The sequence below is a fragment of the Saimiri boliviensis genome, chromosome 14, assembly GCF_048565385.1.
Source record: "Saimiri boliviensis isolate mSaiBol1 chromosome 14, mSaiBol1.pri, whole genome shotgun sequence".
Taxonomy (NCBI): Eukaryota; Metazoa; Chordata; class Mammalia; order Primates; family Cebidae; genus Saimiri; species Saimiri boliviensis.
In genome coordinates, this window is record NC_133462.1 from 55,129,041 (window position 1) to 55,154,740 (window position 25,700).

The following is a 25,700-nucleotide window of genomic DNA, read 5'->3' on the forward strand; positions in this document are numbered from 1 at the left end:
TAATGGTCCTTCACCATTTTTAACTTTCTAATTGTTGAAAGGATGGATAAAACTCTAAATGTCAACTGGAAGAAAAAAATTACTGTGGCAGTGAGAGCCTACATGGAATCCCTAAAATATTTGTGTATTTGAGCACATAATGATGAAAATGCTTGTATGGTGACAAGTATAATAAGAAAATTTAAAATGCAAATAATAAACCAGTGGAAATATATTTACAACCACTATAAGAAAGGGCTAATAGCCAAAACACACACTAAGCCCTACAAGTTAATAAGAAAAATAACGTGATAGAAAAATAAGTAAAGCATCTGATAACTTACTTACAGAGGAAATATAAATAACGTATGTAGCTATGAATGATGCTCAGCCTTACTGAGGGTAAAGAAATGAGCCCATTAAGATTGGCAGAGTTGAAAAAAATTTTAAATAACCATGTGCTGTCTGAAGTATTATAAAATGGTATAAGCTTTTGAAGGAAAATTTAATAAATCTATTAGAATAATAAAATCTCATATTTATTCTCTCAGTAATTTCAGTTCTAGGAATTTAAATCCCAGGATTATTTCTAACAGTGAGCAGGAAAGTGTGAACAGAGGTATTTATTACAACATGGTTTATAGCATGAAAAAATGCTAATTAGCTAGATTTAGTCATTCCACGATGTATATATAATTGAAAACATAATATTTTCAAGTATACACAATAAGTACATAAAATTTTATCTGTCAATTTAAAGAAATAACCAAAAATAAATTTAGGCTGGGCGCAGTGGCTCATGCCTGTAATCCCAGCACTTTGGGAGGCCGAGGTGGGTGGATCATGACGTCAAGAGATGGAGACCATCCTGGCCAACATGGTGAAATCTTGTCTCTACTAAAAATACAAAAATTAGCTGAGCATGGTGGCTCACGCCTTTAATCTCAGCTACTCAGGAGGCTGAGGTAGGAGAATCACTTGGACCCAGGAGGTGGAGGTTACAGTGAGCCAGGGTCACACCACTGCACACCAGCCTGGCAACAGAGCGAAACTCAATCTCAAAAAATAAAATAAAATAAAATAAAAGTAATGACAACATGAATGCCTCTTAATAGGAATTGATTAGGTATATTATGGTACATTTTCTAGCCTCCTCTCTGTCCCACAACCCCTTCCTTTCTCTCCCACTAGAATGTTATCTCCATGAGGGCAGGGATTTTTGTCTTTTGTTTACTTATGTATTTGCAGTGTCTACAATAGTGCCTAGCACATAATTCTTAATAGATTTAATAGATAATTATTGAATAAGTAAATGTATGATTAATACAACAATTTTTTTTTGCTATTAGAAAAAATATACACACATATGCACTCTGACTTAGAGAAATGTTTATAATCTATTGTAACTTGATGAAAATTTCAAAGTAATGTTTATAGTATGTTCTTATGTTTGTAGAGAACGTTATACATGTATGTAAATGTATATGTATTTTTAAGAAATAGCTAACACATAAATATTTAGGCATTAATATATGAGTGTATGTACTTATAAAAAAGTCTAAAGGGATATACGCTCTATTTTTTTTTACTTTTTATGCTTCAGCATTTATCTACTTCTAACATAAGCAAAAATCATTTCAATTTTTTCCTGCTCTAAAACTTTGAGATGTTATTCTATAGCTAATAAACTATAAATATGGAACTATAGGTACTATATTAAAAATTAGTAAGTTGTTTTTTTTTTTTTTTTTGAGAAGGAGTTTTGCTCTTTGTTGCTGAGGCTGCAGTGCAATGGAATGATCTTGGCTCAGCACAACGCCCGCCTCCTGGGTTCAAGCGATTCTCCTGCCTAATTACAGGCATGCCCTACCACACCCGGCCAATTTTGTATTTATAGTAGAGATGGGGTTTCTCCATGTTGGTCAGGCTGGTCTCGAACTCCCCACCTCAGGTGATCCACCCGTCTCAGCCTCCCAAAGTACTGGGGTTACAGGCGAGAGCCACTGCACCCAACCAGCTAGATCATTTTTTGCCAGGTCAAATATGTGTGTGTTTGCAGGATGGGAAATTATCTTATTAGTATGATTTAGTATAGGTACTCTATACCAGTCAGGTAATCATGGTGATGTAACAAAATTAAGAATGGGAATGAAACAGTTTTATTCTGTGTCCTTGAAAATTGGAATTTAAAGAAAAAAAATATTGCTGATGGGGTGGCTTTACAATCTTCCAGCCAGATATTGATGTTTCTTTGTAATTTCAACATAAAATGTGCCAGATAGGAATGATTTGTAAGACGGTTGGAGAAATTCTATTACATTTAAAATTTATTTTTTTTTCTCCTCCTCTAACAGTAGTTATTTAATTTTACTGTACCCTTAAGAGGTGGTTGAAAAACGTCGGGTTTTTTTTTTTTTTTTTTTTTTTTTTTTTAGGCAGAGTCTTACCTGTCGCCCAGGCTGGAGTGCAATAGTATAATCTCGGCTCACTGCAACCTCCACCTCCCAGGTTCCAGATATTCTCCTACCTCAGCCTCCTGAGTAGCTGGGACTACAGGTGCGCACCACTGCACCCAGCTAATTTTTGTATTTTTAGTAGAGACAGGGTTTCACCATCATGTTGGCCGGAGTGATCTTGAACTCCTGACCTCACGATCCACTTGTCTCAGCCTCTCAAAGTGCTGCGATTACAGGCATGAGCCACTGTGCCTGGCCTAGTTTGTCTTATTTCACTATGAAACCAAGACTTAGAGTAACTAATAATTTTAGGAGGAAAAGGAAGGTAGGATTATCTAATGAACTATTCATACAGTGGTTTAGGGTAGTCAGGTCTCTTAATTTACAAGCCTGCTTCCTTTATAACAGACTGCGCTGCTTCCAGAGTATATGAGAGAAGATCAACTATGCTCATTTTCTGAGTTATTTGTGGGTAGCTGGCCACGGCCTTATTGTTTGCAGTCAGTTTTGTAGGAGTGATCTGGCATTTAGAATTCATGTGCTCAATAGGGCCAAAATTTATTGAGAAGTATGACAAAATACTTGCATAAGCAAGACATAGGCATATGCTTTTACTCATATTTTCTGATAACAAAAATAACTTAATTTTGCTATAGAAAAATTGGAGGATCCAGAGAAGTTTAAAAGATAAAAGTCACTTATATTTGTGAACACATAATCGTTGCTTATGTTTTGATATTCAGTTCTAGTTTTATTTTTAAAAGATTTGCTAAGATACATTTACAAATTTTTCTGTAGAATGTCAAAGTAAATGATTAACTATAGTCTTTATTCACAGTTTATAAAATAAATGAATGCAGCTAAAGCAGTTCATCAGTGGCTTTCCTTTTATCCTCCATAAGTACCTAGAATTTTTACACATACAATCTGACAATTGTTCATTTCTGTTTTTTCTTTGCTTATAAGTTGAGATTTCATGCAAAAATATATCCCTTCTAATTATAGGTTATGTTTAATAACTTTCTTGTATCTTTACCTGAAATGTGTCATGACTTTTGGATATTAAAAAATTTTAATACCTTCTCCTTGCAGCTGTCTTTTGTGCAAAGTTGGTGCCTTTATATTGAAGCTTACTCCATTTGTAGGTATTTTATTGTGAGATAATAATGGCTTTATTATCCAGAGTTCATTGTCAGTAGGAAAGGATTAAGATTCTTGGATAGAAATTAATTGATGTTTTTCCTATTGTCCTTCGAATATCCTAAACAGTAATTTTTTTCTATTGTGATAAAATATACTTCATAAAAATCTTCTCATTTGTGAGTTATTTTCTACTGTTTGAATTTGTCTTTTTAACTAAAAATTGTAAAAGAAAAATATTTATGAATGTCTTTTGAGTTTTTGTTGATGTTGAGCAGTTTAAAATATTTTAGGTCCTTATAAAAGCATAGACATAATTAAAATGCCATACATTTAAGAAGCTTTAAGATACTTTAATGCAAAGTAAAATAAAACAGTGTAAATTGATAGAATATTTTTGTTAGAAATAGCATAAAATAATTTTGTTTGAATTTCCTGACTAGCAGAGACTCTTTTAGGTTAAAGATGTTGATCCTAATGATGCCAAGTGGAAATTAATTAACAGCAGCATCATTTAGTGTTTGTTTACCATAGCCAGTGGTCTGCTTAGTGACGTATATACATTATTAAAATAAAAAACAAACCAAAAACCATTCTAGTCCTTAGAGTTCTAAGCTAGAAAAGTTGTATATAATGGCGTTCGAGCCCCTTTTATCTTGTAGGACTTGAAATTACTGTAATCTAGATTTACCTCAGAGTTCTGATTGAGAAAATGGCACATCATGCTATATAAACAAACCATGTGTCCCTTTTCTCCTGGATTTATGTTGTTACAAGCTTTGAAAATTAGTCTGTTTATTTGATTTCTACTTATTTTGTTCACCTTTTAGAAAAAAATATTAGAATTTAGGCCAATTTAATATAAAAGTTGATGTTTAATTTTGAGCACTGTTCTCTTCTTTAGTTCTTTCGATGATATGTCTATTCTAGTTTTAACAAGATTTCATAAATATCCTGAGATATTACTAATTTAAATCTGTCAGTTGTTCATATTTAGAATAGTTTTATATGCTAGCAAAAATGCAAGAAATAACTTTTTAACCTAATTTGATTAACATAATTTTACAACTATAAAATTGTCGCCAAGGGTTCAAAATTAAATACTCCAATAAGGAAGACAGATTTATGTTTAGGGCCTTTGTAGTTACCCTTCCCCCCTTTAACTCATGCCAAACTTGAAGCTTTCACACTCTTCCTTTGGGCAAATCCCTTAGAAGCAGAATGTTTCAATTTTACACATTTTGTGTCAATTTTCCAGACAGAAAAACAGCCTCTAGACATTAGACGTTTTCCTACGGAAAGGCAGTTTCCTTAGTTTTATTTGATTACTATAAGTTAGGTTCCTGCTGATCACTTAGACTTTAGTGGTTACCTGACTGTTTGACAAAAAACATTTCCTTTCCATTATTTAACCTTTGACTTTTGAATGTAAACGTTTTATCAGCTCTATGGTGGAAGTAGAAGTGTGGGGGAAGTCTTCTTTCTACCACAAAATGGGCTCATGACTTTATGTATCTTTCTCTCTTTTGCCTTATGTCTTTACAGAAAATTAAGGAAATGATCTGACAATTAAATTTTAACTCATCTCCTGTACTTTGTTTTAAAATAATTACTTCTAATGTTTTACATTTATATATGTTGGCAAGACTATGAGAGTCACAGTTATTCTTTGTTTAAAGAAGTTACGTGTTCAGTTTTAAAAATTCAAGTAAAATGTCTTACTCATTTATTACAATATGCTGAGTATTTTTTTTTTTAACTTCCTGGGATTTTTGTGGTCTGTTGTAAGAAAACAGATTTTGACTGTCATTGGGACTATAAAGTTTAGTGAAAACCATTTTAACATTTTACCTTATTGATAATCAGTTTAAAATTAGTTGCTTTGAACATATATTGTTTGAAAATTACCTACGAAACCTCAAAATAAAGACATGAAAATAACATTTTCTACCCTAGCCACATAAGCTTGTATAACTTACAGTATTTTTTATGTGTGTGTGCGTGTGTATGTTTCAAAAGTTTTGGACATAATTTTCTTTTAAAAAAAGGATGTTTTTTGCAATATATTTAGACTTAAAGTATACATAGAGTTTAGTTCAAATTGGAATTACTGGACTACTTTGTGTACTCTGGATCATTTTCTTGTCGGATAAGAAAGTGGGTAGTAAGTAGGATTTCCTGTTGAGAAGTTGATTCTTATCTGAGTTGTGAATTCAGTTACCTATGTGGACCAGGTAGGGGACTCAAACGAGAGAAACCTGCTAAGTGCCTAACAATAGGGAGTTGGGCTAAGTATGGTGATCTGAATAGTACATACCATATTCGAAGGCAGAAGCTGTAACTCAGTTCTAGGCATTTGTTGCATAGTGAAAAATGTATGGCCAGTGCTACCAGTTCTTTTCATTTTTTTGAGAGGAACAAGAAGTCCAGATTTTTACAGTGAATTATCTCAGATTTGGAAGTTGGCAACTTATTTAATTAAACAACACAGTATTGACCAAACAAAATATGCCCTTGGGCTAGATGCAGTCTGCAAATAGCCAGTTTGCACTCTCTGTTGTAGATGTTGTTTATTTACATCAGAAAATCTCCTTGCTTTCTTGATATTTCTGGGAGCGTGGCTGTGTTATAGAGTAGTTCCACTTTTATAAGTGATATTTTTATTAAAAAATATGAATGATATGTATGTACTCTTTAAAAGGAGAAAGTTATCACTGAGAGCCAGTACATGTTTGCAAAGAGAGCATTGTTTATAACTAGGCTTGGTTTATTACGGTGATAGTACCTACTGATCTAGAAGGGAGTGCTGTAGTTGAAATTTGAGTCCCTTCTAATATTTCACAGACAAATTGGGTATAGAGAGAAGTGTTGGTTAGATGATACAATTGTGTCTTTTGATTAGGTTAAAATCTCACAGAGTGTTGATAAATTGTGTTATTTTGGGAGGCATCTTGAACACATTTGCTGGCCATATCCTTTTCAAAATTTTTATTCACAGTGATGATAAATTTTTATTCACAGAAGCAATACCAAATTTAAAATTGGAAGGATTTAACAAAATGTAAATTAAAAGAATCACATTAAATAGATCGCTATTTGTTGGAAAATTTGCCCACATAAACAAACTGTAATTTAAAAGTCATAAAGGTAGTGCTCTGAATGTTAAATAAACATGAATTTTGGAAGACAGAATTTGCTTCAGTGCATAGAACTTATAGGTAGGCTAATTTAAGATTACAACAGAATGATTTTTGTCTCCGTTTATTTAGCTGCTTGAAATGCCTGGTCATTGAACATGTTTATTCAGAGGCTCACTATATAGAAATACACGCCAACATAGGGTGATAGGCTGTCTGTGGTGGACTCCTGAGCATATATTATTCAGTCAGGTTGATTAGGGATCTAATCCCAAGATTGCCATTCCATAGCTTTGTGACCCTAGATAAGTTGCTTTATCTTAGTTTAGTCAAGTATGTATCAAAGCATTAGTGTAAGAATTAAACAAGATAATACATGTAAGTACCTAGCATACTGGTACTTACTCCTTAAGTAACTTTACTTCCTGCACTTCCAATTTTTTAACACATAAATTCTATGATTCTTAGATTCTGTTCTCAGCCCCCAGATGGACATACAACTAACTAGTGAGTTATACTTTCCCAGGAAATAATAAAGCATTTTGAGGCCTTAGATGACTATGAGAAATATCCCATAAGGGTAAACCTTATTTCTAAATAGTGTTAGTTTAATTTATAGATTAAGTCATAGCCTGGTAGCAGGATGAAATTCAATAAAGCTTATTATTCTTGGACATGTAAAAAACAGTAATAATTATGTAGATACCAAAATGTCTAGCACTGTTTAAATTTTTTAAGTAACCTGAATATGGATATATTAATCAATTATTTATTCAAAGACAAGGAAATAATCTTACAGATAAATGATGTTTATTTGTATAAATTAGCTTCTTAATGAAAAATTTGATTCTGATATGCCTTTGCAATTTGAAAGGAAACTGAAAGGGGAAGATAACCAGTGAAAAACAGTAATATAAACTTCAGAAAGCCAGAACATTGAAATAAATGTTGAGGATTTTGGTCTGGAAAGAAAAAAACATTATCTTATTTTCTAATAACATAATTATTACACACACACACACACACACACACACACACACACATACATGTATGTATTTTGTTTTTATAGTAGACCAGGAAAGAAAAATTGTTACCAAAGATTTTACTTTATTTAAATGAGGTAAAAATGGCAGTGTAACCATTAACAGGTAGGCATGCAGCCACCAACAACAGATACATTTTGCTTTATCTAAAGCTCCTTGAGAGTTAGAATCGAAACAGACCAACACCTTTCTTTGAATAGATTAGGTCTCATCTGAATTTTTAGGCCTGAACTACATGACACATTGAAATTGTCTGGAAATAGCAATTTCTTCAGGCTATTAAAAATTAAAATTTGAGTTTGAAATGACTACAAATGAAATAAATTATGCTCTAAACTAAAGATTATATGTCTTGTTAGAAGGTTTGCCATGAATATTATTTCTTTGAGTTATAGCGAATGCAGAAACGATGCTGTGCTGATTTGTATTATATTTAGTTAGTAATATGACAGTATTAGTAATTTGCGAGGTTTTTAGTTTTTTGTAAGTAGAGGATATACGTAGTAGAATAGCCATCTAAGAACTAGGGCTTCAAGAGTTGAATAATTTAAATAGGAAAATTGAGATTGCCAATAGTAATTTCTAACTTTCAGATTCCCCAAAGCTATCACAGATATGTCTCATACCTATCCAGATTTTTCCAGGCTTCCGTGCAAAGTTGCCAGTGTGTTTACTGTAAGCACCCTGTTCTGGCATCTCCCTCCTAGAGCCTTCATTACTCTGTCAGTCTGGACTGCTTGCTCTAGAGGCCTTTGCACAACTCTTACCCTAGGACTTCACTCTTCCTCCATGATCCTAGATTTCTTGCCTCCTACATCCATGTATTCCTTTTTTTCAACTCCTGTATTTTGTTTTAGCCATTCTTTAGGATGTCTTAGGAGGTGAAGTTTTGAGTCGTTGCCTGACTGAAAATGCCATTAATCTGTCCTCACACTTTATTGATTGTTTGTCTGGACACAGAAGTCTTGAGTGCAAAGAATTTAACCTCTGTATTTTGAAGGCATTATCTTCTAACTTCCAGTATTACTGCTGAGAGGCTCGATGACATTTTTAAACTTGATCCCTTTGTTTGTTACTTGTTTTTTGTCTCTTTGGAGACCCTTAGGCACTCTTTTATCCCTTGTTTTGGAATTTTACAGTGATACTCTGGTTTGGCACATTTTTTATGCTGTTCATTCACTCATTCTTTCAGTCTAGAGACTCATATCTGAAGTTCTGGGAAAATTTCCAGTAATTCTTTAAAATGAAACTTTTATTCATTTATTTCCTCTATTTTTTCTTTGTAGAATGACTATAGCTTTATAATAGTTGACATTGATGGTCTAATAGTTTAATATTTTTTCTCCTATTATTTGTTTATATTCTAGTTTCTGGGGGATTTTTCTGGAGTTACCATCTAAACTTTCCATTAACTTTAATTTTTTTTAGCCTTTAGAATTTCGTAAAGCTCTTTTTTCCTGTCTGAAATTTTCTTTTTTTACTTTTTAAAAAAGTTTAGTTTTGTTTATTAGCTTCCTGCTCTTAATTCAGCTACTAAACTTAAATGTAAGTTTTGGAGTTCTCTTCAGCTGTTTGTACTGTCTATATTTACTTGTAGTTCCTTTTTTTTTTTTTTTTTGAGACGGAGTTTCGGTCTTGATACCCAGGCTGGAGTGCAATGGCGCGGTCTCGGCTCACCGCAACCTCCGCCTCCTGGGTTCAGGCAATTCTCCTGCCTCAGCCTCCTGAGTAGCTGGGATTACAGGCACGCACCATCATGCCCAGCTAATTTTTTGTATTTTTAGTAGAGACGCGGTTTCACCATGGTGACCAGGATGGTCTCGATCTCTTGACCTCGTGATCCACCCGCCTCAGCCTCCCAAAGTGCTGGGATTACAGGCTTGAGCCACCGCGCCCGGCTTACTTGGAGTTTCTTTTATGTTGTTCAATATAAACATGATTTTATGTTTGTATTTCCTCAAATATCTGGTGGTTGGCTGTTAATTTATATTCAAAAGGAAGGTATTAAACTGAATTGGAAACATTGCATGTATAGTGTTGGGTTTCATTCCAAGAAAATAGGACTTAAAGGGTTTTTTTTCTCTGAGATATTGTTAAGTCAGTGCTTCCGAACTCTGTGCAGAGCACATCTGCTTGTCCTTTTCCCTTCTAATGGCATTTGGGTTTTCTTTCCTCTCTTTTGCTGTTACCTCTCTGTTTACCATATTTACGAAGTCATCCACCTGCATTGCTATTTTTTCCCTCAGTTTGCTTGTGTTCATTAACTTATACCCTTTTTATTCGTGTATTGTCATTTTTATGTTATTTCTAGAGGACACAGAGATATATGCACACAGCCAATATGTTTGATTTAACCAGAAGTTGGGTAGATATTTTAAAATATCATGGGAATTTTCATATTATTACTTAGCATTTGTAATTATTTTTAAATAACTCTATAATATTCTGCTGAGTAAAGATAGTGTAGTTTACCTAACTTCTTTTATTACTGCTTTCAGTTTCTGATTCGAAAGACATCATTCATAGTCACTAACAAATCAGACATTATATCAAAAAAATCTTGTTAGAATGCTGTTTTTTTATGTTCTACTTATTGATTTTAAAATTTTATGTTTTGTGCATGTACTCTTAATCTGTGTACAGTTACATAGTAAAAGCAACAACAGTATTTTCTCTTTAAAAGTAGCATTTTGTACTAATGCTTTGAAGAAAAGTAATGAGTATTTGTTAATTGATAATCAGCAACAGTGTATTTTGTGATTTCCTCTTTTCTACATGAAAAATGTACAGTTTACCATTAAAATCTTTAGACATTTTAAAATATACTAATATTTTAATTTTTAAGACGGAATATAGATTTTGTTTTATTTGATTTTTAGATTTAGTATTTAGCTATCAAAGATTATACTTTTATCTAGCACAATGAATTAAAATAAATTTTGAATTATATTTGGTATTGATATGTAAGTCATTTACAATTTTTAAAATTTTTAGATAGTCTTTCTGATATTTGTATTGTTATTTTGAAATTTGCCATCATTCTTAAACATCTTTTCTGAAGAATTTATTAAAAACGTAGTTCTGTTGTATTATATACTCCAGTAACATTTTAAAAGGAATTTTGAAATCTTTTGTTTTAAAAGCTTTTTAAAATTCATTTTTATGTGATTTTTTTACAATGGTTAATTTTTATTTTATGCATGCTTTTATTGAATACCATGACAATAATTTTATATATTGCTGATATAAAATAGAAGTATGTAATGGACAGCTTTTTAAATAGAACTCTAGATTCTGATATGTTTTATGAAAACTTATAATAAATAATATGTAAAACTTCACTGAAAAAGTAAAGAAAATATATATAGTTCTTTTTTGACTTCCAGGATTAATATGTTTGAATTAAAATAAATTGTTTATATTGTCTGCTTGTTTTGAATTTTGTGTCTATAAATTTTTAAATAATTCTTTTGCAGTTACCTTCCCTGGTTTGAAGTGTATTACAAGCTTCTAAATACTCTTGCAGATTACTTGGCTAAGGAACTGGTAAGCTATTTTTTCCCCATTTTTAAATTGTGATAAAATAGCATAACATCAAACTTAACATATGAACCATTTTTAAGTGTATAGTTTTGTGACATTAAGTACATTAATGTTGGTCTGCAACCATCAGTACCATACATCTTTTGTTACCTTGCCAGTTTAAAACTCTGTCTATACGCATTAAACAATATCTACTCATTTCTCCCCAACCCCACCATCCCTGGCAATCAGCATAGTATCATGTGTATGAATCTGACTACTCTATGTATCTCATGTAATTGGACTCACAAAGTTATCTGTCCTTATTTGCTAAGTGACTGGCTTGTTTCATTTCGCATAATGTCTTCAAGATTCATCCATGTTGTAGCATGTGTCAGAATTTTTTTAAGACTGAATATGAATACACCACAGTTTGTTCATTCTTTTATCTGTCAATAGACACTGGGGGGTGCTTCCTCTACTTTTTGGGTATTGTGAATAATGCAGCTGTGAAGATGTTTGTACAAGTGATGTTCCAGCCTTTGGGTTCAATCCTTTTGGGTATATACCTAAAAGTGGAATTACTGGGTAGTATGATAATTCCGTGTTTCATTTTTTGAGGAATCAAGAGAACGTTATTCACAGTGGCCACACTATTTTGTATTTCCTTCAGTAACTTACAAGGCTCCCATTTCCCTCACGATCTTGCCAATACTTGTTCTTTTTTCTTTTTTGGATAATGTGTGTGCAAAGTGTTGTATCATTGTCATTTTAATTTGCATTTCCTTAATGAATAGTGCTATTGGATATTTACTTTCCATTTGTATGTCTTCTTTAGAAAAGGTCTTTAATTGTGCAGACAGAAAATTTACCCAGTGTAAATGCTCTGGGAACACAGCAAGCTAATTCAACCTCATTCAACCTGGAGAGTCAGGAAAAGTCTCTAGAGAAAAATTTGTTGGAACTTTTCTATCTCTGTGTCTCTAACAGCAAATAGGTATTGAGTCAAAAGTTGTAGAAGGTCTGTTCATGTCCTTTGCTCATTTTAAAATCATGTTGTGTTTTTTGTTGTTGAATTGTAGGAGTTCTTCATATATTCAAATATTCATTTCTTATTAGATGATCTGTGAGTATTCTATTCCAATGCATGGTTTGCCTGCCTTTTTACTATTTTGATAGTATTGTTTGATGCACAAAAGTTTTATGAAGTCCAATTTATCTACTTTTTCTTTTGTTGCCTGTGCTTTTGGTATCATATCCAAGAAATCTTACCAAATCCAGTGTTTTAAAGTTTTCTTCAAAGAATTTTATAGTTTTAGCTCTCAATAGAAGTCTTTATGCTTTTTTTTTTTTTTTCTTAAAAAATAGAAACAAAAGCTGAAGTTTGCTTTGGAATGAACAAACTTCTCTCAGATAATAATTTTTAATTTTTCCCTTGATTATTAGTTCACTTTTTAAAAAAATTGTTTTGGAGACAGGGTCTTGTTCTGTTGCCCAGAGCTGAAGTGCAGTTTTGTAATCATCACTCACTGCAGCCTCAACCTCCTAGGCTCAAGTGATCCGCTCACCTCAGTGTCTCAAGTAGCTGGAACTATGGGCATGTGCCACCACAACTAGCTAATTTTGAAATTTTATGCACAGACAGAATCTCACTGTGCTGCCTAGGCTGGTCTCAAATTCTTGGCCTCACAGAATCTTCCTGCCTCTGCCTCACATCTACCAAGCCTGGCCATACTTTGAGGTTTTTAACAAAAGTTAATTTACTAAGATATTAGCTATGCTATTTGACACAGCTCAATTGAAATAAAATGCATTTTTAAAATTCTTTGTAATTTTCTCACTTAGGGTGTACTTTCTATTCTCTAGTTAGCTGTTTAAATTCTTATTTGGTTCCTCTCACTCATGACATTGTGTTTTTCTTGGCTGCCCTGACATTGTCTCTTTGTTTTACTTATGAGCTCAGCTTCTTTCTGGACCTTTTTCCTCCATCGACACCCAACATTTTGGTGTTACTTATGTTATATTCTTGGTTCTCTTTTTTCTAGATACCATTTATGGGCATTTCAGACACACTGTTTGTCTACATACCACTCTTTTCATGGTGAACTTTTTCGAAACTGATTATTCCACTGCTTATAATCTCTCCACAGTCTCCTCTTTTTCTTAGAATAAAATTTAAACTGTGAGCAGCATGATGTATAATAACTTTGTGGTCTGGCTTCTGACTTTCTCTCTGGATTAGTCTGCTTACACTCATCTGCTGCACATAATGTACTATCTAATTATTTTGAGCCACCTAAATTTCCCAGAACATAACTCTACACAGTTGTCTATCAAGATTACAGACCACTCATTAACTATTAATGTTGGAATACTTATCTTTTAAGAGTTAGTGTACTCTTTCAAAACCTAATTTCAGCACAAGTACTTCTCTAGAGACGTTTCCTGACTTTCCAGGTTGAGTTAGGGGATGCATTCTGTGGGTTTCTAGAGCATTTATACTGGGTTGTATGTAATTCTGTGTCTGCACATCTAAAGTAATAATTGAGAGTTGGAAATCTTCTATTGCTGTATCTTCCATAGCAAAAGGTATTGAGTCAAAGGTGTAGAATAAGTAAAAAATACATTAGAAAGTTTCTAATAGTCAGTTTTTAGATCTTCATTTTATAGTAGAAGAAACTAATATCCAGATATTGTGACTTTTTTATTCACTAGATTCTGTATGCCAGTGTTTTAAAGGCAATCATAGTCAAATTGTTGATGGAATTTTTAAAAATGGGATATAGTAAGACAATGTCATTTTTCTCACCGTAAGTTTTTCCATAGAAAAAGCTTATTTTCAGCTTTTCAGTATACAATCATTTATTTCTTTACATGTTTTAAAAGTTCTGTTGACTGAATTTGGAGCAAAATATCCTCCTAGGCATAGTATTTTGAGGTTTTTGTTTGTTTGTTTGTTTTAGACAGAATCTTGCTCTGTTGCCCAGGCTGGAGTGCAGTGGCATGATCTCTACTCATTGCAACCTCCACTTCCCGGGTTCAAGTGATTCTCCAGAGTAGCTGGTATTACAGGCACGCACCACCGTGCCTGGCTAAATTTGTGTGTGTGTGTGTGTGTGTGTGTGTGTGTGTGTGTGTGTGTGTGTGTTTAGTAGACATAGTGTTTCACCATATTGGTCAGGCTGGTCTAAGGCTCCTGACCTTGTGATCTGCCCACCTCAGCCTCCCAAAGTGTTGGGATTACAGGCATGAGCACCACACCCAGCCTGTATTCTGAGTTTTCATTTAATTTTTTAAAATTATATTGTCTTGGTAATACAGTTTGGTTAAAATAGTATAGACATTTCTGTCTGCGCAGTTAAGTGAAACAAGTACTATGCTAACATGGATACAGACTGTATTTGAAAATAAGCTTGTAAGAATAAAAATTAATGGTTTTGATAAACCAGCTGACATCTTTCATTTTCATAAGTGGTGGTGGTCTCAAGTACAAGTGAGTGTGGTCACCTTAGAATTAAAATGTTTATGAATGTTCCCAGGTAACTTAATGTAGTATTGGTAGTACAAATGTAACTGAACTTTTGGCAGTGTGGTTTGATTGAATCCTAAAATCCTGGATTTAAGTTTTTTTCTTTTTTTTTTCTTTCTTGTCTTTTTTCTTTTTAATGAGATTGAGTCTTGCTCTGTGGCTTACTGCAACCTCCGCCTCCCCAGGTCAAGTGATTCTTCTTCCTCAGCCTCCTGAGTAGCTGGGACTACAGGTGTGTGCCACCATGCCCAGCTAATTTTTGTATTTTTGGTACAAACAGGGTTTCACCATATTGACTAGGCTGGTCTCAAACTCCTGACCTCGTGATCCTCCTACCTCAGCCTCCCCAAGTGCTGGGATTACAGTCATGAGCCACCATACCAGGCATAAGTTGTATTTTTTATTTATGCTTTTTTTTTTTTTTTTTTTTTTTTGAAACAGAGTCTTGCTCTGTTGTCGAGGCTGGTGTGCAGTGACAAGATCTTAGCTCACTGCAACCTCCACCTCCCGGGTTCAAGTGATTCTCCTGCCTCAGCCTACAGAGTAGCTAGGATTACAGGTGTGCACCACCACGCCCAGCTAATTTTTGTATTTTTAGTAGAGATGGGGTGTCGTCATGTTGGCCAAGCCAGTCTTGAACTCCCTTGTGACTCTGATTAAAGTACAGTGTCTATAAGTCAGGTAACTAGTTCTGTTACTTGGAAAGTAAGAGAGATATTATTTATATAAATAGAATTTAAAGGTGTTATTAATAAATTAAGGTACCCTTTACTCTTCTAGTGAACAGTTTTCTAATTTGTCAACCAAATTTATTATAATATAATTGCAAGTGTTAAGGTTTGTCAAAAGTCTAGTTGTTAATATGTATGTGTTTGTGCAAGTCAGTATTTTTCTCTCTATATTTGACAGCTTAATTCTTTGAAATATATATTAACATCATTTTACAGTTGAATAATTTTATGTTGAAGCTATAAGTCATTCACTTGCCTAAGAAAATAACTGGAGATACAGCTATTTATTTTTTGCAATGAAAAGTCAAAATCAGAATTCTGGTTAAATTATTCTTGATAATTTCTTACTTTTTGTTTTTGTGAATGTACATGTGGCATTCACATTAATTATATTAGTTGTCTAAATTTTGGATACTTTTCCTGTATTTTGTAACTTTTAGTAACTGTTACTGATAAATTATTACTATTTCCTTATTGTATATTATTTTATTTTTCTTGAAACCATCAGTAATCCTGGAATACATAAAATAGCTATAAGCAAATTCATATAATTTTGGCTTTCTGAGAAAAGGAAATAGGGAGGCTTCATTTGTGTTCCTTATTTGAGGAAGAAGTATTATAAGTTTATAGCATTAGTTAAACTAGAAGTAGATTTGTAATTGTACTTTTTTCTGTTCATTTCTAATTCAGTGCGATAGGTTATTTAAATAACTTTTACAATTCAAGTTACCCGTACCTGATCAATGTTAAGACAGTGCAAAGGATTTTTGAAAGCTAGTCTAAAAATTTTTCTGCCTGTAGGAATTTTGTATAAACAGAGTATCAATATGATCCACAATTTTCCAGGTTACACTTCATTGTTTAAAAGTTTAAGAAGTAAATTGTTTATTTTGCAGTCATTCTAAAATGTAATTCTAAAACATAACTGTCTGAGTCTCTTATACAAAGGGGATTCGTATCATCTGCAATATTCCCTGGTATACTTCATTGTATAAATCAGGCGTCCCCAAACTTTTTACACAGGGGGCCAGTTCACTGTCCCTCAGACTGTTGGAGGGCTGCCACATACTATGCTCCTCTCACTGACCACCAATGAAAGAGGTGCCCCTTCCTGAAGTGCGGCGGGGGGCCGGATAAATGGTCTCAGGGGGCCGCATGCAGCCCATGGGCTGTAGTTTGGGGACGCCTGGTATAAATGGTCAAGAGATAAATTGTTTATAGTCCTTTTTAGGTCATTCTGAAGAGTATTTCAAATAAGTAGTTTTAAATGAATACTTTTGAAAGTAGTTACAGAGATCTAATTTATTAAATGTTGATGTAAGTGGATAGACAAGGCATAAGAAATATCGTGAGAAGTCTATGTCTCATATCCAAACTTAATAAAATTGCCAACTTCTCTGAACAATTGCTTTTTCATTTGATTTATTTCCTCCAACATGAAAATAGAGAATAAATATGTTTATAAAAATAGTTGTATATTTATTACTAGATTTGTAGCATATGATGCAGAAAAATTGAGGTTGCACATCAAGGCACAGTATTATTATGCAAATTCTGTGAAGTAGATTTGTTGTATGTTTTATTTAATCCCATTTATTGTGGGTCAAGTATTGATAAGTAGCAATGTAGAAAAGAAATATTTGGCAATTATTTCCTCTACATTGCATTTTTAGTATAATAATCTTGTTTAAATTGTTTCTATTCCTTAAAAATTGATTTAGCATTTTAAAATGGAAATGGAAAACGAGAGTACTCTGTGATCTGATAAAAAGTTATATCTCTGTTTTTATTCAATCCAATTGTTCTTATTGGATTTAATCATTTAGATAATTTCCTTTTATGATATTTGTATAATATATAATAACTGTTTCAAATACACATTTACACTAAGTACAAGTATTGACATTATTCTTCTGGATAAAGAGATTTAAATATGTTTTCATATTTACTAGACTCAAATATTTTAATTTCAGTTATTTCAAATGTTTCTGTTGAAAACATGTAAAATATGTCTAATATGAAAAGCTACAGTGGACTGTTTTATTAAGTAGTTTTAATTGACGTTGCTTGGTATACGTCTTATTTATAAAATGTGCATTTTCTTTTCCCTAGGAAAATGATTTGAATGAAACTCTCAAATCGCTATATAACCACCCAGTACCAAAAGCAAATACTCCTGTCAACTTGAGCGTGGTAAGTATTCAATCAGTAATTGTTTTTTGGAGTCATAGTTATGTCTCAATTTTGTTACAAACACATGAACCTTCAGGTAATTCTTTGCTAAGTTATCTCTACTTCCAGGAATACTTCATTGCTAGTATTAACGTGACAGTTTAACATGCTCTAACAATCATAACTTGATATATCAGGTGTGTATTTTTATAATTTTATTGAATTATTGAATTAAAAAAATTATTATAAACTAAAAGAAACCAAATCTATGAGGATATTTTGGTTGTAAGAAACACTGATTTTTAGGTGAAATCTGTGCATAGTAAAGGAATACACACACATGCTTAATAACCCTCCTAAAATGAAAACAATACTTAGTAAGAACAGAAAATGACATATAACATATCACTGTATGATAAAAGTTCTGGGTGAAAAGTTTTGTCTTTTTTCTTATACATCAATGTATCTATTCATATAATCACAAAATACTGGAAATATGATTGAATTGCTGTTTGTCAAAACAGCAAGCCTATGATGGGATAGATTATTTATTGTACTATTGAAACTTTTAATGAACTGTGCCATCTATATCTAAAAACACTCATGTTTTGGGAATTTTTGTAAATATTCAAAGTTCAGGATTATAAAATATGGCTGCTTTTATTTTCTTCATGAATTTGGCATACTGGATGCACTATTAAAATTTATATTTATTTTCTTCTAAAATAATAAGCTTTACCTAATAAAGAAGAAAAAATATAATGTTGCAAGAGAAAAGATAACTCAAAATATCTATAATAACAGGTCTTTTGTGTTTTGGTGAGATAGGGAAGTTGTTATATTTTTTTAGATAATTTTCTTTTTTAAAAATTAATCAACTCATGTATAATAGGTCTTTTGTGTTTTTGTAAGATAGAGAAGTTGTTATATTTTCTTTGGTAATAATTTTCTTCTTTTTCTAAAATTAATTTTTAATTTTTTCCTTAAGTTATTGGGATACTGGTGGTATTTGGTTACATGAATAAGTTCTTTAGTGGTGATTTGTGATATTTTGGTGTACCCATCACCCGAGCAGTATACACTGCACCATATATGTAGTCCTTTATCCCTCACCACCTCCCACTCTTCCCCACAACTCCCCAAAGTCCATTCTGTCATTCTTAGGCCTTTATTTCTTCATACCTTAGCTGCCACAGATCAGTGAGAACATGATGTTTGGTTTTCCATTCCTAAGTTACTTTACTTAGAATAAAAGTCTCCAATCTCATTCAGGTTGCTGCAAATGCTGTTAATTCATTCCATTTTACAGCTGAGTAGTATTCCATCGTGTATACATATATACCACAGTTTCTTTATCCACTTGTTGATTGCCAGGCATTTGGGTTGGTTCCACAATTTTGCATTTGTGAATTATGCTGCTATAAACTTGTGCAGAAATATCTTTTTCATATAATGACGCTTTTCCTCTTGATAGATACTCAGTATTGGGATTGCTACCATCAAATGGTAGTTGTACTTTCAGTTCATTAAGGACTCTCCACAGTTTTCCATAGTGGCTGTACTAGTTGACATTCCCACCAGCAGTGCGGAGGTGTTTTCTGATCACTGCATCCACGCCAACATCTAATACCGTTGTGGATGCAGTGATCAGCTGATCAGCTTAATATTTGTTTAGTAGATGTGTGAGGATCATATTTTGGGATAACTACATGTATAAGAAGATTTAAACATTGAAAAATTATGTTTTATTTCTGTTTATTAAATAATATGGTGGCTGATGTTTACAAAAGTATTTTGATTTTTTTCATTATGGCCATCTTTGCAAAAGTAAGGTGATACTGCATTGTGGTTTTGATTTGCATTTCCCTGATTCAGTAGTGATGTTGAGCATTTTTTCATGTTTGTCGGCTATTTGTATATCTTCTTTTGAGAATTGTCTATTCATGTCCTTAGCTCACTTTTTGATGGGATTTTTTTTTTCTTACTGATTTGTTTGAGTTCATCGTAGATTCTGGATAGTAGTTTTTTTTGTCAGATGGATAGACTGAAGATTTTCTCCCACTCTGAGTTGTCTGTTTGCTGACTATACCTTTTGCCATGCAAAAATGCTTTAGTTTAATTAAGTGTCAACTATTTATCTTTGTTTTTATTGCATTTGCTTTTGGTTTCTTGGTCATGAAATCCCTGCCTAAGCCAATGTCTAGAAGAGTTTTTCCAGTGTCATCTTCTAGAATTTTTATACTTTCTTATCGTAGATTTAAGTTCTTAATCCATCTTGCATTGATTTTTATATAAGGTGAGAGATGAGGATCCAAATTTCATTCTCCTGTATGTGGCTAGCCAATTATCCCAGCACCGTTTCCTGAAAAGGGTGTCATTTCTCCACTTTATGTTTTTTTTTGCTTTGTTGAAGATCAGTTGGCTGTAAGTATCTGGATTTATTTCTTTGTTCTCTATTCTGTTCTGTTGGTCCATGCGTCTTGCCCAGATTTCATCCTGTGATTTCACGTAATAGTAATGTTCTCTTACGTTATTCCATTCTTTAACCACTACTGTTAGTAGTAGACTAAGGTGGTTAGCATCTTAGTTCTGGTGCTTAGTATTTCCAAGAGTTCTTAGTCTAGAGCAGGCGTCCCCAAACTTTTTACACAGGGGGCCAGTTCACTGTCCCTCAGACCGTTGGAGGGCCGCCACATACTGTGCTCCTCTCACTGACCACCAATGAAAGAGGTGTCCCTTCCTGAAGTGCGGCGAGGGGCCGGATAAATGGCCTCAGGGGGCTGCAGTTTGGGGATGCCTGGTCTAGAGTCTCTCCTTCCAGTTCTTTCCACAAAAGACTGTCAGGGCAGACTTACTTAAAACTATATAAAGTCCCAGCTGAAAACTTTTTGTAGTTCCCCATTTTCTATAGAATTTGTTCAGACTTTGGCTAGACTTTCAGGACCATCCATTTCTTAGATTCAATTGAATTTTTTATTTTCTTCCTCTATTCTGATCACAGTTTTGTTCAGCTTCTTGAATGAGCATCATTCCTTTAGGACAAAAGTCACTTTGTTGATCGTATGTTGTTAGTCTAGAACTTGCTCAATCTTCACCTTCGTGAAGCCTCTTGTCATACAACTTATTGCAGTGTTTTTTCTTTCCAGCGTTCTTCTCTGCCGCTTTATGTCTGCATCTCCTTTTGTTGCACACTGCAGAAGTGGAAACGTTTAATAGTCATTTGGAGACTGGTTGATAAAAAGCTAAGGATAACCTGGAATTTTTAACCCAAATTTGGGAGTCAACAGTAGACATAGTTGTGGCTATTTAAACGGTAAAATATTGAAGAGCATAGAGCAGAGGCTAAGTTCTAATTGCCCAAATAGGCTATAGGGAAAAAGAAAGGAGATCCAGTGAAAGAATTGGGGGAAAGGGCAGTTAAGGAGAAACTTAGACTTATAGGTCATTGAAGCCAAAAATATGCAAGGTTTATGGTTAGTGGAAATGCAATAGGAAGGCCAAGGGAAGGGTCAAGGGTAGTAAAGAAGAGCCTGGGATTTTCCAAATAAAGGTCATTTTTCTTTGAAAGTGTTATATTTATAAGGTGATCCTAGCACTGTTAAAGAGTCAAGGAAAATAAAGGTGCTAAGACAATGGAGGTGGCATTGAGAAATACAAAAATATGTTCTCCCTTTAAATTTGAGTATCATTATTTGCTCAGGGGTAAATAAATATCTTACAAAAAAATACATCTCCAAAATACCAGATATTGAAACATTTCATCTTCATTAATAAGAACCGTAAATTAATGATTTCTAGGTCTTTTTTACTTAGGATTAGAAGATTTTGGTTTAAGTCACAGTCACTAAATGTGTACTGTTAGTCAAGAAAATTAATCTCTTTAGATGATCCTTTTTTTCCATTTAAGAAATTGAGCATGTCAACTTTTGAGAAAGTTGTTTTAGTAATCAACTTTCTCAAACCAAATACATAAAATTATATATCTGGATCTATCATGAAGAGCTATTCAGGTGTTGGGTGGTAGTAAATTGAAGTTTCATCTCATCTGGAGAAAATGTATTCTTCTGAAATAGCTGAATGGTAGCTGAAATAATCTTGTCAAAGGAATTTGATTGACTATGTTCTATTCCTATGTATATAGGAATTTGATTGACTGTCTTCTATTCCTTAATCGTTATTTCCATAATTAAGAATTCTTTTATGCACTTGAATTAATAGTCTGTGATAGTTTTTCAAGTCTTATACCTATTCTAAAGTTATAATATCTTTTTTTTTTGAGACGGGGTTTCACTTTTGTTGCCCAGGCTAGAAAGCAGTGTCGTGATCTCAGCTCACTGCAACCTCCGCCTCTTGGTTTCAAGCGATTCTCCTGCCTCAGCCTCCCAAGTAGCTGGGATTACAGGTGCCTGCCACCACGCCTGGCTAGTTTTGTATTTTTAGTAGAAATGGGGTTTCACCGTGTTGGTCAAGCTGGTCTTTAACTCCTGACCTCAGGCAATTGCCCTTTTTGGCCTCCCAAAGTGCTGGGATTACAGGCATGAGCCACTGTGCCTAGCTAAGTCATAATATCTTAAGTGTTGATAAAATCAGCTGTTACATTTGTTTACCATGAATAATTAGTTATATTTGATTTTAGTAACAGACTCCTAATGTAATGTATCTGGTGTAATGCTGTTAAATAAGGGGCAAATTTGGGACTAGGACACTTATCTTCAGCTACTAGAGGAGATTTTAGTTTTATGATGACAGATTAAAATTGATGATTATGGAAAAGGTTTTGTTCCTGTACAAGTGGATAATGGCCACTAAAATCACATATTTTTATAAAAAGTTAATGTCTAATGAAAATACTTTTTTTGAAATATTTCAAAATCATTAAATATCCACAGCATTCTCTACTCTTGTAATATGAAAATACTTTAATTAGAATTTTTCTAGCATAAAATTAGCAAATCAGCATTTAAAATAATATTTATAATTACTGTTATTCAAGTATTTTTTAGTGGCTAATGTGGCTACATGGGTTTTGTCTTAATTACACAGCGAATTGTTGTGTAAGCTTCTCCCATGAAAGTAAAATATTCATTTTTTTCTCTCATGTGTTGTAAGAACCAAGAGATATTTATTGCCTGTGAGCAAGTTCTGAAAGATCAGCCCTCTCTAGTACCGGTGAGTTAAAAGGACATTGGCTTCTAAAAATCGCTATTAAATAGGAAAAAATAATCATTTATTTCACTATGCCTTTAAGATTCACTCCAGCCCTTTGGGAAGTGGTAAATTTGACTCTTTTAAGAAAATTAATCATTGGAATATATAATATTTTCTGTTTATACTATCTTGTAAAGCATAGTTTTATGAAATACAGTACTATTAAAAACCATTCCAAATAAAACTAGCTTATAGATACCAAAATCTATGCATATTCTCCATTTTTAGTAGTAGTAGTTCTAAAGTATATTCACAGCATGAGATTTGTCACATTTTTTGGCCCCAAGATCACAGAAGATCTTGTGATTTTTCTCCTGTTTTCTTCCATCCTGGAAAATTATACATTATGACTAGCCTTGTTCTGACTAGTTCAACTATGCTCAAATATTGGCTAGAGTGTTTCTTTTCTAATGGTTAATAATATGATAGTATTAAATATGTCCTTATGTGATTAAGATATTTAAATAATTTTGAAGATGAATATGAACAGAAAATAAAACATTTTTTGGTGATTAAGTTGCACGTTGATTCTGGGTGGTAAATTTGGGAATATTTTTGGTAACGGGAAAGCATATATACACAATATACTCTTAAGTATTGTGATGAACTGTTGTACTTCTTTGAACATTATAGAAGCTGATTATTTGGTGGATGTGTGAAGATCGTATTTGGGGATCACTACATGTTTAAGCAGTTTTAAGCATTGAAAAATTATATTTTATTGCTATTTGCTAAATAATAGGGTGGGTGATGTTTACAAAAAACACTTGTGACTTACCATAGAAATTAAGATTTTGATATATTTGGTTAGCAAGCTTTAATTTTTCCAATCTACCTCAACTAAATGTATTTTAATAATATATATTTTCTATGTGTGTAGATGTGTGTGTGTATATATAGTGTATATATATGTGTATATATATGTATATGTACAAAATCAACCTTTCAATAATGTACTCTTTTTTGCCTTAACACTTTTCCCTAGCCTTATCTTAATTTTAAGGTCAAATATTTTTAACCAATTCTTAACTTTTTGCATGGTAATGTAATTGTTAAATCTCATATAAATCTGCTAACTCATTTAAGAATCTTTCAGATTCAACAAATACTGAATTTCAGTCCATGGCATTTATTAATTCTCTCAATATATTTTTTCTGATTTTCATTACAAATTATATGTAATAATACCAAGTTTTAATTATCTTTTTCATATGTGATTTGTTTGTACTGATTAGCATTCCTACTTCATCACCCCTGATGTAACTGGACTCCCAACAATACCTGAGAGTGTAAGTTTTCTATTTTCTGTTTTAATTATTCTTATATTATTAATTTTATTTAATTTGGTCTCACTGTTTATCCATTTTTGTATAGAGAAATAGAATACATTATAATTATCTGTGTTTATGATAAATAATGAAGAAATAAGGAATATTGATGTTATTTTCTTTTCTTCTTTATGTACCTGCCCCCTTTACCTTCTTCTTAATATCTGGTTGTAGATAAGGAAACTCAAGGACAGTAATAGGAGGAAAACAATTTCTGTCACTTGTAATAGTTAGATAGGATCACATATATTCAATTAGGTTCTCAGGTTCTCTGTATCTGATAGAAGAGATACCTCAGGAGATGGCTTCTACTGTGGAGAAGAATACTAGCAATGGGAAATAACTTCACACAAATTGTTACTTTAGTGAAATTAACATAGTATTTTATATTCCTTGTATATAATGCTTCAAATCTTATATGTCCTGTTCTTAATTTCCTGACTTTAAAGTAATACATACCTTGCAAGGTTTGATGGGTATTATAATAAATTATAAAATTTGCTAAAATTTGCATTTTATTTAGAGTCCTAATGGTAGCCATACTAGAAATGTTTTCAGTTTTTAATAGTTATTACAAGTTTATATTTTGTAGAAAAATTTACATAGATAAGTGGAAGTAACAAATATGCTTTTATGATTTTGAATAACTGTGAAAATGAAATATTTCATTATGTAATTTTTCTTCAGCTTCCCTTGGAAAGTTAAAATGAATTGGTAGGAATAATTCAATTAAAACTAAAGGAAAAATCAACAGGAAAAAATATTTCAATATATACTTATTATTTACTTTGGAATTCTAGTGTTTTTCCAAATGTTTTCAAACCCACTTGAATGTTTGGTTTCTAAAAGCATGTGGGTAGTGAAGGAAGTCCAAGAATACAATTATAAATTTTCTGGTATCAAACCAAGACTATCAATGGTGTTTTCAGTACAGATGGATCCAGAAAAGCCTGATGAAAAGCCTTTGTATCAAATTGCTCTTATGGGCCTGAGATAGATGATCAAAGCTCTCAGGTTACACAACAGATCCTAAAGTCTTGACTGCTGTACATTTTGGGCCAGGTACTTCTGGTTATGTTTTCTTTAAGGCTGACTGACCATGCCTTGACTTACATGACCCTGTTACTTCACTTCAGACTTTCATAGTCAAAGTTGCTCACATCTACTCTCTCCTGTTTACCTTTCTCTTATATTTACTAACCAACAACTAACAGCTTGATTTAACAAATGTCACATTTTTAAAAAGATGATTACTTTGAAGGTTTCAAAGAAACAAACTCTCAAATGAAAAACTGCCACTGAGAATATATATTTTTACACGTCTACTAACATGTTTTATTTTGCAAAAAGTCCTGTTTAGAGAAAAGAAAGCAAAAGCATAAGAGTAAGGCAGCACTCCATGCTGAGAAATAATTCCCCATCTAAGAATTACCTTTCTTTTAGATTATAAGAAAT

The 25,700-nt window shown here is 32.8% G+C and overlaps 1 protein-coding gene across 9 annotated transcripts in view; it reads left to right on the forward strand.

Annotated features, from left to right (window-relative positions):
• Window positions 1-25,700, forward strand: part of DENND1B (DENN domain containing 1B) — a 261,565-nt gene that overhangs the window by 98,381 nt on the left and 137,484 nt on the right. For 6 of the 9 annotated variants that reach the window (XM_074385089.1, XM_074385082.1, XM_074385084.1 and 3 more), the window contains 4 exons: window positions 11,232-11,301; window positions 17,650-17,730; window positions 22,819-22,878; window positions 24,153-24,206. In XM_074385089.1, coding sequence (XP_074241190.1) covers window positions 11,232-11,301; window positions 17,650-17,730; window positions 22,819-22,878; window positions 24,153-24,206 — 265 coding nt within the window. The remainder of the gene's footprint in view (window positions 1-11,231; window positions 11,302-17,649; window positions 17,731-22,818; window positions 22,879-24,152; window positions 24,207-25,700) is intronic. The other 3 variants (XM_074385085.1, XM_074385090.1, XM_074385086.1) reach the window with 1 other exon arrangement.